Source organism: Akebia trifoliata, chromosome 8, assembly GCF_017979445.1.
Source record: "Akebia trifoliata isolate Shusen 1 chromosome 8, ASM1797944v1, whole genome shotgun sequence".
NCBI lineage: Eukaryota > Viridiplantae > Streptophyta > Magnoliopsida > Ranunculales > Lardizabalaceae > Akebia > Akebia trifoliata.
This window is the reverse complement of record NC_141382.1, coordinates 9,762,596-9,781,447: the sequence shown is the minus strand read 5'-3', so window position 1 is coordinate 9,781,447 and position 18,852 is coordinate 9,762,596. Positions and strand designations below refer to the sequence as shown.

At 37.7% G+C, this 18,852-nt stretch overlaps 2 protein-coding genes across 2 annotated transcripts; both read right to left on the bottom strand.

Annotated features, from left to right (window-relative positions):
- Positions 1-3,686: 3,686 nt before the first annotated feature.
- Positions 3,687-5,214, bottom strand: LOC147395994 (uncharacterized). Its single transcript, XM_086449757.1, has 2 exons — positions 4,508-5,214; positions 3,687-4,413 (listed from the first exon to the last, which is right to left on the bottom strand). Exons 1-2 carry the CDS (start codon positions 5,212-5,214, stop codon positions 3,687-3,689), a joined length of 1,434 nt encoding a protein of 477 aa, XP_086305883.1.
- A 1,460-nt stretch (positions 5,215-6,674) lies between these two features.
- On the bottom strand, positions 6,675-16,988 carry LOC147395993 (serine carboxypeptidase-like 7). Its single transcript, XM_086450470.1, has 14 exons — positions 16,671-16,988; positions 16,383-16,525; positions 15,309-15,385; positions 10,451-10,573; positions 10,139-10,241; positions 8,597-8,634; positions 8,249-8,350; positions 8,059-8,145; positions 7,809-7,964; positions 7,654-7,725; positions 7,470-7,588; positions 7,267-7,380; positions 7,133-7,178; positions 6,675-6,969 (listed from the first exon to the last, which is right to left on the bottom strand). Exons 1-14 carry the CDS (start codon positions 16,793-16,795, stop codon positions 6,886-6,888), a joined length of 1,389 nt encoding a protein of 462 aa, XP_086306596.1. The 5' UTR covers positions 16,796-16,988; the 3' UTR covers positions 6,675-6,885.
- Positions 16,989-18,852: the final 1,864 nt, after the last annotated feature.

Sequence of the window (18,852 nt, the reverse complement as noted above, 5' to 3'; positions counted from 1 at the left end):
TCCATGGTGACTGAATTTCATCCCCTGTGGACGTTTTTAAGTAGTATGCGCCGACTTTCCCAACTCTGCTTACGATGTAGGGCCCTTCCCAATTACAGCCGAGCTTTCCACTGTTGAGTTCCTTGGTGTTGGAGAACACCTTTCGAAGTACCAAATCGCCGACTTGGAATTCCCTACAACGGACCTTCCGATCATAAGATCTCTTTAACACTTGATGGTATCGTGCCAGTCTCTCTATGACCCTTTCTCTTGTCTCATCCAACCAATCCAAATTCCAAGTCATAATCTCATCGTTCAGCTCTGTTTCGGCTATTTGCTTTCTTGTGGTAGGAACCTGTATTTCAGTCGGGATTACGGCTTCGGTCCCATAGGCTAGCGCGAACGGAGTGAAACCTGTTGCCCTTCTTGCTATAATCCGGTAAGCCCATAGGACACTGTGTAGCTCATCCACCCATCTTCCTTTATGCTCCGCCAGTTTCTTTTTCAAGTTCCCTAGGATTGTTTTGTTGGATGCTTCAGCTTGCCCGTTTCCTTGTGGATACCTCGGTGACGACTGTAGTGATCGGATTCCGTATTCCCTGAAGTACGACTGCACGCGGTTGCCCCTGAATTGTGTGCCGTTATCGGATATCAGCGCATAAGGGATTCCAAAGCACGCGATGATGTGCTCTCAAGTGAATTTGATAACTTCCTCTTCCCTTATCCGAGTGAGAGGAACAGCTTCGACCCACTTAGTAAAATAATCTGTAGCTACTAGGATGAATAGCTTACCATCCTTTCCCCGATGTAGAGGTCCAACAATGTCCATTCCCCAAATTGAGAACGGCCAAGGTGACTTCATAGGGTTGAGCTCGCTGGCTGGCTGCAAATGCATGGGGGCATGTTTTTGGCATTGTTCGCAGGTCCTTACGTACTTCTTGCAATCTTCCTGCATCCTGGGCCAAAAGTAGCCCTGGTTGATCACCTTATTGGCAAGCGATCATCCTCCCGAATGATTACCGCAGATTCCCTCGTGAATTTCCGCCATTATGAGCTCGGATTCTTCCTTAGTAAGGCATTTGAGGAGTGGTCCCCCGAATGACATCCTATAGAGCTCTTCTCCCACGAGTGTGTATTTACCGACCTTCCGCAGCAATTTTCTTGCTTCCGCCTTGTCTGTTGGCAACTCCTTCGTGCGTAGGTACTACGCGAATTCTTCTATCCATCCCGAGGTTCGTCCAACCTGTGCGCATTCCCTTTCGCTATGTTCTATGCTTGTTTTAGGCAGGTATTCCACCGGTAAAGATCGTCTTTCTGTTTCCCCTAACATTGAGGTTATGTAAGCCAACGAATCTGCGTGCCTATTTTCATTCCTTGGTATTTGACGTACCTCCACCTGGTCGAATTTCTCAATTTCCCGTTTTACTAAGACCAGGTATTTCGACATGCGTTCATCATTCGCTTCAAATTTCCCATTGCACTGGTTCGCTATAAGTTGGGAATCAGTACATAACTTTATTTGGCCACTTTTAATTCGCTCGCCATTCTCAGCCCCTGGATAACTGCCTCGTACTGAGCCTCATTATTTGATGCTCCATATCCGAACTTGATGATCTTTTCCAGTCTATCATTGCTTGGCGTTACAAGCACTATTCCGACCCCCGAGCCGGAATAATTTGACGAACCATCGACGAACATCCTCCAGCTTGCTTGCTTGTCCCACAGCTCCACTTCTTCTACCTTTTCGTCTTCGTTCTCCAACTCTTCCCAATTCGGATCCTTGACAGGGAAATCAGCGAGAAAGTCTGCCAACACTTGGCTTTTTAGTGCCGTTCGTGACTCAAACTGTAAGTCATACTCGCCAAGAATTACCGCCCATCTTGCCATCCTCCAAGATTTTTTCGATCTGTGCATCAATTCTTTCAAAGGGCTGTCCGTCAAAACTCGAACGCGGTGTGAGAGGAAATAAGGCCTGAGCTTGTGTGCCGAGTATACGAGTGACAATCCCATTTTCTCCGTCTTCGTGTACTTTGCCTCTGATGGACCCAGTGTTTTGCTGACGTAATAGATAGGGTATTCCCGTCCCATGTCGACTTTGAAAAGAACCGAGCTTATCGATGACGAACTCGCTGCCAGATATACTCCCAACTCATTTCCTTCTTCCGGAGAGCTAAGGATCGGTGACTGCCCCAAATACTTTTTCAGGTCACTAAACGCTGCCTCACACTCCACACTCTAGGCGAAGTTCTTCTCTTTCTGCAACAACTTGAAGAGTGGACGACATCTGTCGAATACTCTGGAAATAAATCTGTTCAACGCAGCTATTCTTCCTGCTAATTTCTACACCTGCTTTTGGTTGCTGGGGCTCGGCATCTCTACCAACGCTCGGATCTGGTCTAGGTTGGCCTCAATGCCTTTCCTGGTGATAATATGCCCGAGGAATTTCCCAGAAGAGACCGCGAAAACACACTTCTTCGGATTCAACTTCATTTGGAAGCTCCTCAGCCGGTCGAAAGTTTGCTTGAGGTCTGTCAAATGGTCTTCCGCTTTCTTGCTTTTTACTAACAGGTCGTCGATATATACCTCCACAGTTTTTTCGATCAACCTTTCGAACATTCTCGTAACAAGCCTCTGATAAGTGGCCACCACGTTTCTCAAGCCGAATGGCATGACCTTAAAACAGAACAACCCTTGCTCAGTGATGAATGACGTTTTCTCTTGATCCTCCGTGGCTAAAGGGATTTGGTTATACCCCGAGTACCCGTCCATGAACGACATTCTCTCGTGCCCTGCCATAACATCGACCAACCTATCGATCCGAGGCAAAGGGAAACTGTCTTTTGGACATGCCTTATTGAGATTCGTAAAGTTAATGCAAACTCTCACTCTTCCATCCTTCTTCGGTACTGCGACTATGTTGGCTATCCACTCTAGATAATCCACTTCCCTGATAAATCCTGCCTTTAGTAACTTTTCAATCTCCTCATTTACCTCCTGCCTCAGACGGGGAGACAGCCTCCTATGCTTTTGTCGGACAGGTCGAAATTCTTCATCAATGTTTAGTCTATGGCACGCTACCAAGGGGTCAATTCGGGGCATATCCTCCATCGACCATGCAAACACGTCCTTGTTTGCCCTCAGAAGCTTGACCAATGCTGCTCTTTCATCCTGCGACATTGTGGTGCCAACGCTAACCAGCTGACCTCCGTTGTCACCGAGGTCCACGGCCTCAACTTCTTCAACTATTGCCAACCGCTCCTGACTCGGCTCTACCTGTAATTGCTACGACGCCTCTCCCTCGATAGTTGGCTCCTTCCTCTTCTTTCGAGGAGTGGCCTCGGCACCCCGTCATTGCTTTAGGGTCAGGTGAAAACACCACTGCGCCATCTCCTGATCTCCTCTAATTTCTACTACCCCTTCCTGGCTCGAGAACCGAATTACCTGGTGGTACGTTGAGGGGACTGCCTTCATCTCGTGTATCCATTTTCGCCTGAGGATTGCGTTATAAGCTGAATCCGCATCTATCACCACAAACCTCGTCATCACCACTTTCGACCCTGCCGTAACTGGGAGCGTAATTTCGCCCACCGAGCTACTGGGAGCCCCGTTGAAATCGTAGACCATAGTCTGGGTGGATTCCATACAATCTGAAATCCTCATTCTTCTTACCGCGCTAAGGAACAGGATATCCACCGCGCTTCCCGAGTCTACCAATATTCTACAGAGCTCGACGTTCCAAATTGGAGTGCGATCACGAGTACGTCCTGATGGGGCATCACTGTTCCCCTCAGGTTATCCTCCGTAAAAGCTATTACCCGCCCATCAGCTCCCGTGCTTATTGTCTCGATGACCCGTGCCTCCGAAGTAAGTTGATTTATGCCGATCATATGTCGGATCTTTCTTACTTTCTCCCTAATGTGTTGCCTAGATGGCCTTCCAGCAGCGCTCATCACTTCTGTGATGGTATGCACTATCCTGCGTTCTTCTGGCTCTCGTCGCCCCCCTCTTGCCATCCACCTAGGTTTGATCTTGTGTTCGTCTCCCTTGAGGGTTTCCCTTCTTTTCTCTCTTCCCGACGAGACATACCTTGTGAGCTTCCCTGCTTCGACAATATCTTGAATGATATGGCGTAATCTGTAGCAATCCTCGGTAGGGTGGTCATCGGCCTCATGGTACTCGCAGTATGGTTTTCCGGGTTTCCCCTTATACCCCTGAGGTGGCTGAATGAAATCGGGTTCTTTCTTTATGTGTCTCAGTATCACCGATAACTTTTCATTGAGCGGCGTATACACCCGGCCTCTCTTCCACCTTAATTGCTCGTTCGGTTCTCTCTGCCTTTTCCTACCCCCTTCCCCTCCGAGGTGAGTTAGTACCTTTGTCGCTTCAATCCCCCCATTCGCTATTGGCCATTGTCTGAGCGCTTCGTCTTCTGCCCTTCACGGATTCCTCCACAAGGATGTACTTCTCCACCTTCGAGTATAAGTCTTCCAGACGAGTTGGGTCAGATTTGATCAGTGACTCATGTAACCGTGTTCCCGGAATGACTGCAGCGATGTACGCCGCACAGGCGGTTGCTTCGTCCATACCTTCTACATCCAACGCCTTTGTTCGAAAACGAGTTGCGAATGATCGGATGCTCTCGCCGACCTCCTGTCTAAGATGAAACAGAGTGTTAACTCCGGCCTTCTTCCTTCGCAGATGTACGAATTGTCCAACGAACGTTTTCTTTTGCTCGGAAAAGCTCATAACGGACCCAGCTGGTAACGCCTGGAACCATGTCATGGCCCCGTGCCTTAGAGTTGATGGAAACAACTTGCAAAGTAACGAATCATTGCCCTGGTACAGCACCATCTGGCTTCTGTAATGCAGAATATGGTCCATGGGGTCTTTCGTCCCGTCATAAGTTTCGAACTTTGGCATATGGAACGTTCTTGGTGGTTCCGAACTCATTATCCTTGGTGAGAACGGCGTCCCCTTGAGCTCCCGGATGGCGTTCCGTACTCTTTGTGCGGGATCCTTCCCACGTGCGAGTTCCTCGTCCCTCCTTCTTAACATCTCCTTCACTTCTTTCCTCGTCATTATTTCTTTAACTTCTGAGCTTCCTTGCTGCGTTCTTACTGCCGCTGAATCTTCAGTCCAATCTACCTCTGTCCGCACTGTTCGGGAGGTTTGCTCCCTGCTTTGCCCCGCACCTGGGCCTTCTTCGGTTTTCGCCCAACCTCTGCCTGAGTTCATCATTCTCCCTTCTTATGTTTGTTATTTCATCATTCTGTTTTTCCAACCCCCTGCGCATTTCCTCCCTCATTTCCGTGAGTAAGTTGTACATTGCAAGCATTAGGTCTTGCACGTTTGGAGGTGAATCTGCTGGTAAGGGATTTGATGGCTCTCCACGTGTCTCGCCTCTAGCTCTTTCGATTTTGGTTGTTTTTCTCCCTGTAAGTTTCCTACGGATGGCGCCAAATTGTAGATGCAAGAATTGGCTCTACACTTTTCGTCTCTCCTAGCTCGGGCGGACCTGCAAATCAGCCCACTCCGACGATCAAGTTAGACAAATTGATCAGTGTAATTTTGTTTTTAGAGAGAAGAAGAATTCGAACCTCTTTTGCCCATCATCATCCCCCTTTTATAGGCATCCCACCTGATCGTTGCCTGTACCACCCTTTGAAATGACCAAGGGTAGTTTGCCCACCCCCTGTCATGTCCCCTGACGTGTCAGCTGTAGGAGTTGTTGCAACTGCCCTGCCACTGCTGGGATGATCAGGGCAGATCTGACATGATGTGGGTTGCTAAAGCTATCAACCAATGGCACATCTGTCAGATCCGTCCTACCGACCTACACTGTCTTTGCCCGTGCTACTTAATCGATCGGTAAATTATATCCGAGCTAAAAATCCGCACACTCCGAAGAGTTCAATCGCTTAGGCCTTCATATCAAGTTATCCGCGCCTCGGGTCTATACTTCCGAGCTTAATTCGTGCCATGTGTCCATATTTAGGAATTTCCCCCACATTGATGAAGAACATAGGTTTGCTTTTGTTTTCTCAAAATCGAGAAGATAGAAGATGGGAATAAAGAATATCAAAGATGAATGAAGATATAGATTGAAAATACACAGATTTACAAAAGAACTGATAAAGTTATACACCAAATCAAAGAAGTAACATCGATTTTGAGAAAATTAGGTAAGAAAAACTAATCCCAACGAGTTTTCTAGAAGAAAACCTTGCCGGAAATGAGATTCAAAGGTGACTCAGTCAATTTGCAGGTATATTAGCTAGTGTTTGCAATCCTATCATGAAAATTTCAAATTGGTTGAAATAGAGATAGGATTTTGAGTGAGAGAGAAGAAAAGAAGAAGAGTTGCAGAAATCTACATATGATTTTCGAGCTTCTGGTAGAACACGAGTCACATAAGACCTAAAACCCAAGTTCTTAATGTTGCCTTCTAGAAATTGTTTTTGATAATATAAAATGACTTAAATCCATTTTTATATAGAAATGGCTAAAATCCGTTTTAATTTCTCGTTCTTAATTTCCAATTTTCTTGTAGTGGATAGATATATATATATATATCTATATATGCATTAGTAATCAATTTGTTAAATCAATTAGGATTTATAATATTGTTTATAATTAGTAATCAATTAATTAAGTCTCATGTATCAATCGTCCAATCTAATAGAAGTTGCTTCTAATTCAGATTTAAGACCCATCAATAAATCAACTTTACTTGGCATGATGTAGTTATTATTCACGAATTCTCTCTCTTCAAGATTTCCAATTACATCAGTGGAACCAAGGCACAATTACCTTTGATTTTGAAATATCAAACACACTAAATGACATCCAATCCATTGTAGATAGAGAGCTTCAATTTAAGCAGATATATCTCGTAACTGAAAATAGTTACAAAGGATCATGTGATGTCCACCTCTCAAACATAGCTAAGCATTCCTTTGGTTTGTACTCTGGAGCTGTGTGCCCCGCTCCCTGCAAAATCAAACGCTACATAAGATTTCTCATTTTTTTTTTTCTCTAACAAATATCTGAACTTCTTGGATAAGGAATCCGATAAGGTCTTAAATAGTTAATTTATTAAAAATGATCATCTCTGTAATTTGAACAAAAATATGTAGGAGAGGAATTCTCTTGCCTTTACAGTTGCAAATGTCATGTTATTGGAATATGTCCTTGTGTATCTACATGAAACCAATGCTGTTAAACCATCACTCCATTCAAAGCTTAAAATAGCTATAATTAAATTTTGATTAAAAAGACAATGCCTACCCTCCAACTTGACCATCGATGAGCCATGGTCGCCAGTCATCAACAATGGAGTAGTTAAGTGACTTTATCCAAGTTTGTGAGCTCAAGAATGGGATAACCATGTCATGATCACCACTGTTCTAACATAAACCATGCGATAATAAGGCATTGCTTGCATGTACAAGAGAATGGTAAGAGTCGATATATAAATGTGGAGATCTCACCTGTATATCAAAGATCGGTAACCTCTAGTACTGAGACTTTGATGATATTTTAAACTACTTATGACATCGTATGCATAAGGCATTTGATGATTGCACCTGATCCATTCCGGTATTGTTCCCTATTCATCACCATAAACATTATTCTAACAAGTTATTAGTTGTTATTTAAATGACATTTTCATACCTTTCGGATGTTGAGTGACTTTTGAACCCTTTCATCATTTGCCCAGTAATATAAGAGGACATGACCATAAGTCTGCGACAAAATGCAGGCATGTTACATGTATCAGCACGTGTGCCTGTGTGTGGTAATGTTGGGAGAGAGAGAGAGAGAGTTACCCTACACTCGAGCCCTGGAGTGGTGGATGGTGGAAGAATAATTTTGCTTGAATTCTCATCAAGTGATCTCCTATCTCCGGTCGTTTCTTTTGGTTTCGGGGATGCCAACACGCAATTGGGCTCCAAGATGTGTGGAAGATTAATGTTCGAAGTACACTGTAAATGTAAATTACTACAATTATCAACGAAACTTAGCTAAAACTAGGTACGACAATTGTAATACTCAAGAATTGGAATTGACCATCCAGACCTCTGTGACAGCTTGAAGATCCTTGACACATTGTGCATTGCTGGGATCTATATCAATATACTCTTCTCCACAATTTTTCTTTGCCGACTGAAAACAGAACATATAAATGAGATATTTCTCGTAAATCTATTTGTTTTCCTAACCAACCTTGATTACATATAGATATAGTAAGAGTAAGAAATTGATTCACCTCGTAAAGTTCAGTGGAGAGAAGCCCCATACCATAAGCAAATGGGACTCTTCCGTTATAATCTAACTTTACATTGACTGAAGGGTTGCCCAGCACATATCCCTAGATAAAATTTTGATCACAATGATTTAGCCACTAATAATTATAAGGCTCAGAACGTACCATACTTTTCCTTTTTTCATAGGTGATTCTAACCATTTATGCTGATAATAGATTGGTAAGTCAACATCTATTATGGTATGTGCAACACTTACCACAGATAGATAAACTAAAGCAATTTTACTCTCTCCAGTATAATATGGTGACCTCCTTTGTTATGATATTTGTTTATATGAATCACATACATACCTTAAGGTTGATTGTTGGTTTGTGCCCGGCTTTGATTCCTGTAATACCATGAAAACTTCAAAAGGCTTTAGAGGACAACTTCATGATATACTTGAAAGGAACTAATTCTTTTTAGGAGGAAAAAACCCATAATTCTTGAAGAAGAAGAAGAAGCACAATGTGAAAAAAGCCCAAATTTGATGGACCAAGAGGTCGAATTGGAGACGAATTTTTCATTGTCAAATTTTTTTTTTCGATGGGCCGAATCTGTCAAATTATTGAAGGATGAGAGAAATTCAACAGCTCTAAGTCGTCAAATCTGAGAACATCAAGAATTTCAACGGTCCTAGACCGTCAAAATTCGGTTTTTAAAATTCGTGGGCCTTGGCCCGTCAATTTTTTCTGTAGAATTTTCCAGTTTTCACGTAGTGAAGGTGGCCTTTTGTTTATTAATCACGAAGGCGGATTTGTTTGTTTCTATCTGTTTCATGCCTAAGATAGTGATTGCGTTCTATGGGGAAATGATCAAACCCTACATGCAATGACTGAATCCTTGAAATTTCAAAAAATCAATCAAGTTCTCTCAAGTAATTCAAGAAAGATGTGATCTTCGAGAAGCGAAAACAGTACTTCGATGAATTCTAGCAATTAATTTCTGTTGGAAAATTGGTACTAGTTTCTAAGAAAAGGTGATCAAAGAAGATTGAGAACACTTTCAAATTTCAGATTTGAATGTAATGAAAATGATACTTATCTATATTAAGGCTGAGACATGCAGGAATGCACTATCCTAAAGTGAATTCACCTTTGCTACAGTACCACAGTTTTGTAAGTATTCACTCTTCAGAACACAACAATCCACGCTCCAAGGGAGTACTCCAAACTTGGACAAAATTGAGTGCTCTCCCAAAAATATTACAGTAAAATAATAAGTCGATCAATCTATTGGAATTTGTAAAAATCAAGTAGATAATGTGAAAGCAAGTGTAGAGAGAGGAAAAACCGATGGATTTAATTTTAAATAAAAGAAAAGTTGTTATTTGTTTCCGGTGGGTGTAAAATAGTTAAAAATGGTTTGGGTTTTCGGCGCTTGGACCCAAATCCTATAGGAAACCATTGGATTTCCTTCATGGGCCCCCATGTGCGTGCGTGATCCCACCCACTATCTCTTTTAGCTTTCAAGGCTAATAAAACCATTGGGTTTCCAATTCTTCTTGTTTTCAATGCTGGACTAAACCAATAGGAGATAAAAAAATCAAATCCTTCAACTAAACAAAAGGGGTTTTCTCTATTTACCCTATAAGTATAAACCATATACTTCCAACAATTTCAACATCCATGGAGCTAAGGTTTCATTACATGGTGAAAGTAACTTCTATTTTGATCAACTCTTTGCTAAGGTTTCAACATCACTTCCTTCTTTACTACTTAATTAACTATTAACATTAAATTGTAGTCTAATCATCTTCACATAAAGGGCATAAATGGCAACAAATAAGAAATTACCAACTTACAAAGAACCTAAATTTTTTATAAAAGAGATTGGATTGAATGATTAATTACCATCTGATACATGTTGAACGATGATCGGAACAACCTTGCCAGAATAGGAATCACCACCAACATAAAGAGGATTTGAGAGAAACTCTGGGTGATCAATCAACCACTGCTAACATCAAAAATCAAATTTGTGAAGAAATATTTCTATGATCATAAGAATGGTTACATTCTTCAATGGAAGCCATCCAAACATTTTGATTTCATGGTCATTTGGTAGTTTAGTGGTTATTTCTATCATGGTGGAACCTTGGTGAGATGTTGGCCCCATGAATCCCACATTTAATTTGATCCCCAAATAGGTCTCATCTACCTTACCTTTCTAAGAAAATTGTAAACTTGTTTGGCTGATTTTGTGTCTCCAGTAATGTAACCTTGCGAGCTGTTTGAATACGAGAATCCAGTCCCCACAGGCGTGTCTAAGAAGATTATATTGGAAACCTGAAAATTCCCATAAAGTTAAAAGAATTACTATGGTTAAAATCACACTACAATTAAAACAATTTTCTATAGCTTTTTATTTACAGCGTTTGTCATTATGCTATTAATTATGAATAATTTACAGCGTTCTATGGCAATTTTGTTGTTAAACGCCATAAATGAAATATAATTAAAACAGAAAGATTCTATTGCGACACCAACTTTTGCTAACGCCATCCCAATTCATATGTAAATTAAATCATCAAAGAATTACCATACACTTGGGGTGTCATAGGAAAAAGTTCGTGTGGCAATAGCATTCTCTCTAAATAACAACTCTGTAGCCATTGCAAATGAAGAACTCAGACAGAACTTTTTTCGATTTTTCCTCTTCAATCGGACATTGCAATGAAGAACTCTTTGTCTCCATTGTAGAAGAAGTTGAATCTTCGAAACTCCTCTTAAAATCGGACAGAACTGTGTTGCTATTGTAGACTCAGCTGAAGCATATATTTCCAATCGATCTATTAGACCCCCCTCACCCATAAGGGTGGATAGATTCGAACCTACACGGAACTAGAAATATAAGAGGGTCACGGGGAAAGATTTGAACCCATGACCTATATGGACCTAGTGCTCTAATACCATGTTAACTAATCAACTACTCCAAAAGATTGATCTGCTAGAGAGGGGGAGAACTATGAGTATAAGACACACCCAGACCGCTACTCATGATTGCTAGGAAATATGTGTTTATCCTCTCATCTCAACCATGTATGTATGATGGATAACACTTTTCGTTTAGTTTATTTTGTCACTTTAATAAAGGGACTGCACACGTCAGCTCATTACACTTTTTTTTTTATGGAAGTGTGGTTAATGCTTATTTCTTTTTTAATTTGATTGGAATTAGTTGAATCACATGTATTAAGATTTTTATTCTAATTTCATTGTTATAGAAGAGGGTATATTGGAGAGTATGTGTGTCTGTTTTGGATTGTCTTCAAATGATTGGATGGTGGGATGATTATAATATTTTGGGACTTTCACCCCATGTGGGTGATGATGATAAAGCTCAAGCATGTTTGTTGTTGTTTATTGCTTTAACATGTACTTTAGATGGAAATATGTGCTCTCTTGATAACAGAGAAATATTTTTGTTAGTTTGATTGAAGCAACACTGGGTTTATGCTCTGATTGGTTTGCTAACTTAGAACTTGAATCAGGCCTTATGCAATGGCATGAGTCTCTATTGGTTTCACAATATTAAGTTAGACATATTTTCAATCTTTTACATGGAGTGATAGTTTAATTGATATTTTTTCTTTCCATACATTTTTTTGGAGCCAGTATTTATTTTCCAAAATATTTCTGTAAAAAGTAAATTTTTTTATGGAAATAATTAAATTTCAAGTATAAGAATACAAGATTTTTTGTGGCAATATTTCTGTAATAGTTTTTTATCGAATTATTCTAGATAAGATGATATGGTCGGTTTACCCGATCCATTAATTTATGGTTTGGACTTATTGGCAATGCTAGTAAGTTCATGTACTACCCTAAAAGGCCAATATACTTTTTAGCCGGGCCTTGGTGATCCAAATGGTCCAATTGGGTTTTGCCGATCCATTAACCCAAAGTATGAGCTCAACTTTGGGGCTTTCTGGCACTGTTGGAAGTCCTTGTCTAATACTAAAGGGGGGCTTAATTGGAAAACAAAGCCATCCTTGTAACATACTGTATTTTAATTAATAATTAGCAAGCAACTTGAGAGGCTCTCACTCACTCTCTCCACAAGAAGCCAAAACAAGTAGTAGACCTGATTTGACTCATTGTTTGTTTGATAGAGATTTCAACTTCTGCGTTAGGATTTTGCGTATAAGAGAAGTAGAAGCTCAAAGTCTAGGAAATCGTGTCCAGGAGAATCTTGTTTGTTATAGAAGTCAACGAAGAATTATTAGAAGTAGTAGAGAGTGGTCGAGTTGATTTTGTTGTTTAATCGATGAGTTAAGAAGAATGAAGGGTGAAATCATCATTTCATCCCCATTTGTCTTTCGGTGTTGACTTTTCATAGTGGCTTGTGCGAGAAAGCAGCCCAAGCAAGGCTTCTCAAATACGCAGTTCTGGACTTCTGCGACTTTTTTGGCTCAAAGCCAAAAAAGTTGTAACAAACAAGCCCTTTATTTTTCATTATTGATGGTTGGAGCATGCCTGTTAGCTCTTCACCAAATCTATGACTTCAATTCTATTTATTTTTACCAAATTTCCTTTCAATAATTACGTAAGATTAATTATATTTTTTCTAAATGATGAAGATTTTCATATTTATTGATGTGAGATTTATTTTTGTTGATTATAAATTATGTATAAAAAACAAGCGAAATTCATTAAAATATGCATAAAATATTCGTGGGCTCAGGTAATAATGCCAGCAATATTGGCTAGTACACATAAGCTCAATAATTGTGGAAATTGTGGATCGATCTCAATCAAAGACAATCATAAACAACAAAAGAGAATCAAATAGAAGAAAATCACTCTATTATGATTTAAGACTATTGTTTAATCACTTAATTAAGGCACCAATATTTACTTAGTACATTTTAAAGGGAAATGTTCACAATTAAAGGCCAAGTAGCATTTCTTCTAACACAATTAAGGGTATAATATTTTGTGTGTTTTGGTTCTATTATTAAATGTGGTTCTTAAAATTTTTTATAAAAAAAAAAAAAAATCATATCGTTCATGCAAATGAAAGCTATTAATCGATTTTTGGAAAGTATAGTATTCCACCCAAAAACACCATGAAACATCATTAATACTATTTTTTGTTTCTTGTAGTGATCATTTGATTTTGTTGATTTTGATCTAAGAGAAGATTTAAGAGGGGCTCACTCAAATCAATAATAGAGCACCCAATCACCTCAACATAATACATAACAGGCCTTTTGATGGTTTTAAATCTGGTCCAAGATCGAGATGATTTGCCAAAGTAATCTCGATATTGTTCATGAAAGAGATGGCTAGACAAGGCATCACAATTTGCAAAATCTCGTGAGACAAATGAGATGACTCGGCCGATATTTTGAAAATCTCGGTAGAGTAAGTAAAACTCGTCCGAGTCAATCGAGATTTTGTATACTTTAATTAAAATAATTGTTTTTTATAAATTTAAATATTTTTTATCTAATTTAAATATAATTTAATGATTAAACATCTTCTAATCTCTATATTATTTTACAAATATATATAGAGTCAGGTTTGACAGCCAGCATTAGGCAGCTAACACATCTGAGGCTTAAAATTTTCTGATTGGACGGCTTTTTTGTGAGGATGATTTCTATGGTGAGAAGATTACTGTCCAAAAAAAAAATTCAGCCAAATCTAAAACTTATAACCCCATAAAAAATGGTTTAGAAATTGGATTATTCTTTTTTTACTGAAAATTTGAAAATTGCTTTTGATGGACTTAGAAGTTTTAGATTAGATTGTTTTTTTTTTTTTTTTTTTTTGAGGATGATCTCCTCACCATAGAGATCATCTTCACAAAAAATCAGTTCAATCTTAAACTTCTAAGTCATATAAGACAACGTTGGGTGCCGAATGCCACCGATATATATATATATCGGGGGGCGTTCAGCAACAAACATTTTGGCAAAACATTTTTCAAAACATGGGTTAGAGGTCTTGGAATGGGCTGATTTTTGGTGAGGATGTTCTCTAAGGTGAGGAGATCATCCTCACCAAAAATCAGCCCATTCCAAAACTTCTGGCCCCAGTTTACAAGTTGAAAAATCGTGGACCGTCCATTTTTTGTAAACCAGTTTTGATGGGGTTAGAAGTTTTGGAATGGGCTGATTTTTGGTGATGATGATCTCCTCACCGTAGAGATCATCCTCACCAAAAATCAGCTCATTCCAAAACCTCTAACCCATGTTTTGAAAAATGTTTTGCCAAAATGTTTGTCAAAATGTTTGTTGCTGAACATGTCCCATATATACATGGACAGCGTTCCGTAGACAACATTCTAGACAACGTTTTGTTTTATATGGCAAAAAAATTTCGGAATGAGTTGAGTTTTTTTGTGGATGATCTCTACGGGGAGAGATCATCCTCACAAAAATTCAGCAAATTCTAAAACTTCTAACCCAATGAAAAATTATTACAAACTAACGGGAAAAATGAACGATCCACGATTCTTCAACTTGTACATTAGTTATAGTAATTTCAGAATGGGCTGATTTTTTGTGAGGATGATCCCCTCACCATAGAGATCATCATCACAAAAATCAGCTCATTCCGGGAAAAACAAAATCCCATATAAGACTAAACATGTTGTCTACGAAACCTAACCAATATATATATATATATATATATATATATAATTTTAAAATAAATTAAAAATGATTTATCTCATCCGAGATAACACTGTCTCGTTCATGTCAGACATGAATGAGACGAGACGTAAAAACGAGTTTTGAAACCACATTGAGAAGAGGCCTCCTAATCAAACAAAAGATAAGACACTTTGGAAATGGTTGAGACATTTCATCAATGATACATTCACATCAATCTTTTTTATGTACTTAGGGTTTTCAATCACAATTGCAATAATTTCGAATGACTGAATAAGAGTAATTAATTCGTATCAGCAATGAGCCTTGAAGTGTATTTAATGACCATGTGACATCACATAATCATCCTTTTAAAACTTCTTTGACATTGATTAAATGAAAAACTAAAAAAATAAAAATACCTTAGTCCATGAGTTAGGCTCCGACACCAAAGTTGGTAAACTACCATCATACTCAGCGATCTTCAATCTCAACGGACCTACAGGGCCAATATCAAAAACATCATCTCTTGCTGATTCAATCTGACCCAAATGTGACAATCAAAACTTGCACAATGTGGGTCATACTACAAAATTTGGATTCGATTATAATTATTTAGTGGGGGGTTCAATTTGGGTAATTTGAACCCATTTGGGAAAGATTTGTTAAAAAAAATAAAAAATTCAGAGAATAAACAAAATGATGTTTAGGGATTTCTTACCTAAACCCCATTATCTTTAATCTCTTTAAAACCTTATTTTATTTTTGAGATTTAGAAAGTCTAAGAAAATAAAATTCACATGGTGATGGTTACTAAAAATAGGAAAAATTATTTAATGGTCCCTGACGCTAACTTCTTTTTTTAATTAGTCTTTGACTTTTAGGGGTAAGTTAAATAATCCATTTAGTAGATTCCTCTTTTCTAATCAGTCCCTCAACCCTACTCTAGACAATTCTAATGAGTGAAATGTCTAAACTTCCATTCGTCATCACGATAAAATATATATATATATATATAAAATGATTGGAATCGCCAGCCATTGGAAAACTTAAGTATGCCAAGAAGAATAAAAATGGGTAGTTTTGATATTTCAAAAATATTATAACCTAAGATGAGGTTGAGGGATTGATTAGAAAAGAGGGATTTGCTTAATTAAATATTTAGCTCACCCCTAAAAGATAAGGACCAATAAGAAGAAAAAAAAATAGTGTCAAGGACCATTAAGCAATTTTCTCATAAAAGAAAGTATCATTATATTCGAAGGTACTCCATTTTGCATTTGACTTTCACAAATTTTAATCATAAAACAAAGAATTAATCATTTTATGACAATTTTAAGGAGATTGATTTAAAATAAAATAATTTTCTTTTCTAAAAAGAGAAAACTTTAGAAAAGATTAAAAACTCAAGAAAGGCAAATCTGGTTATTTAAAATAAAAGGGGAGATTAACAAGGGAGGTAAATATAAATAAGAAAATCTAAATGGGATAAATACCTATCTCAAAAACAAGTCCGCAGAAAGAAGAACAACCAGGACCACCTGAGAACCATAGTAAAAGAGGATCCTCACTTGGGTTTCTCTCAGACTTAATGAAATAGTAGAACAACTGCACATCATCATCATCTACACCCACATACCTGAAATATTATATAAATTAATAAAACCCATCACAATTAGAAAATATTTTTCTTAGAAACAAACTTCTGGAAAATTAATTTTAATTTAGAGAACTACAAGAAAAAAAAGGCCTACAGCAGCGGTAATCATGTATAGTAGACTGACCCGGTTTCCAAATCGAAGGGGAGAGGACCTGTAAAGCCTGGTAGAGATCTGATTGGTGATCCAGAGACAAAGATGATGATCCTCAAGATAATAAATAGAAGAAGATTCAGATTACGTGCTGCCATAACTCGAAACACCACAAATTTGATTTCAACTAACAGATCTACAGCTTTTGAAAAGTAGTTGCTTGGGTTACTTGAAAATAATTGGAAACACTATTTATGGATAAGAGTGGTGACGGATCATTAGCGCACACTAACGTGGAAAAACATAACTTGTTATATTATAAAAAAGAAAAAAAAAAGAAAAAAAAAGAGAGAAAGTTTCTCCCTCTTGCCCGTTTTCGATTTGCACATACTAATTTTTTAAAATTTCAAATCTTAAAGAGAATCGTTGGGCCCACCATAGATCCTCCTAGATTTTATGAAAAAATTTAAATTAAAAAAAAAAATCTCATATTAAAAAATATATTCAATTTTTTTTTAAACTTATTAAAGATGTTGAAAATGAACAATTATAAAACTCTCAAATTTAAAATTAAACTTCACAAGAAAAAATTATTATTTTTTTTTTGTCCTCTATAATCTTGTGCCATCTAATCATGTTTTTAAAAATTACAAAATGATGCCGTAAGGAAACTTTCCTCTTTCAAGTTACTATACAATGTACTTGTCTAAAATAATAAATTTATGAGCAACATGACAAGAGTCTTCAATGATTGGAATAAAAAATTATAATTTTAATAGTTGTCAATTAAATCACGATTTCTTAAAAAACATCTTGATTGATTGTGATTTAATTGAAGAATTTTTGAAAATTCAAAGATTAATTTTTTTATAGCATTTTTATGTATTATTTTTCCATTTAATATATAAAATACAATTATTGCCTCTACCATAAATCATCACTAATATTAAGTTACCTCTACCATCAATCATCACTAAATACTTATTTTTCTACTCATTATTGTGGGATCATGAAATAAGTTGTTGTGTCAACAATTTCTTCTTTAATTGCTATGGGTTTACCGTACATGTCTGGCTGCAAGCATACATCCATCGATTTATCTATCTATCTATCTCAGCAACATAATAATTACTTGGGGAGTGTTCAATGGCAAAATATTTTTCAAAACATGAGTTAGAGGTTTTGGAATAGGTTGATTTTTGGTGAGGATGATCTCTACGGTGAGGAGATCATCATAACCAAAAATCAGCCCATTCCAAAACTTTTAACCCCATCAAAAATAGTTTACAAAAAATGGACGGTCCACGATTTTTCAGCTTGTAAACATAGGTTAGAAGTTTTGGAATGGGATGATTTTTGGTGAGGATGATCTCCCCACTGTAGAGATCATCCCAACCAAAAATCAGCCCATTCCAAAACTTCTAACTCATGTTTTGAAAAATGTTTTGCCAAAAAATTTGTCATTGAACACTACCCTAATTACTTTAAGTAAAATTATCACTTCTTGGAGTTGTTGGAAATCATCCTCACCAAAAATCAGCCCATTCCAAAACTTTTAACTCATGTTTTGAAAAATGTTTTGCCAAAAAATTTGCCATTGAACGCTACCCTAATTACTTTAAGTAAAATTATCACTTCATGGAGTTGTTGTCCCTTTGTTTTCTACTTTCCTTCCTTCCATCATTACAACATAAAAACAACGCGGTTTCTAAATTCCAACCCTCTCTCAACACAAAACCACAAACGAAAAACAGGAATAGGAGAAGAAATAATACACAAAACCATTATTAACCCAAAAGTGATTAAAGTGATAAAGACAGACAATAGACAAAACAACAAAAGGTCTCCAGCTCAAAATAAGTTTCATGGAAAAGTAATTACAAATGTTATTATCAGCTGGACTTTTACAAAGCTCAATGGCTGTGTGATGTCAGTTTGAATAAATTCAAAAAGTTGAGTGGGGGATATAGCCCCTACTAAGCTCTGCCCTGATAATTGAAGCCTGCTCATGGTATTAAAAAATATGATCCGATATCATAAGGATGTAAAGGACAAGATTCTATGATATAAGGAAAAGCTATTTTTCAATGATAAAATCTTAAATTTAAATTTAAATTTAAGAGTTCAGTGAAAAATTTTCAAACCTTGGATGAAGCCTAGAATACATTATTATTTTTTGAATATTTTTTCAACTAATATTTTTTTATGAAATCTA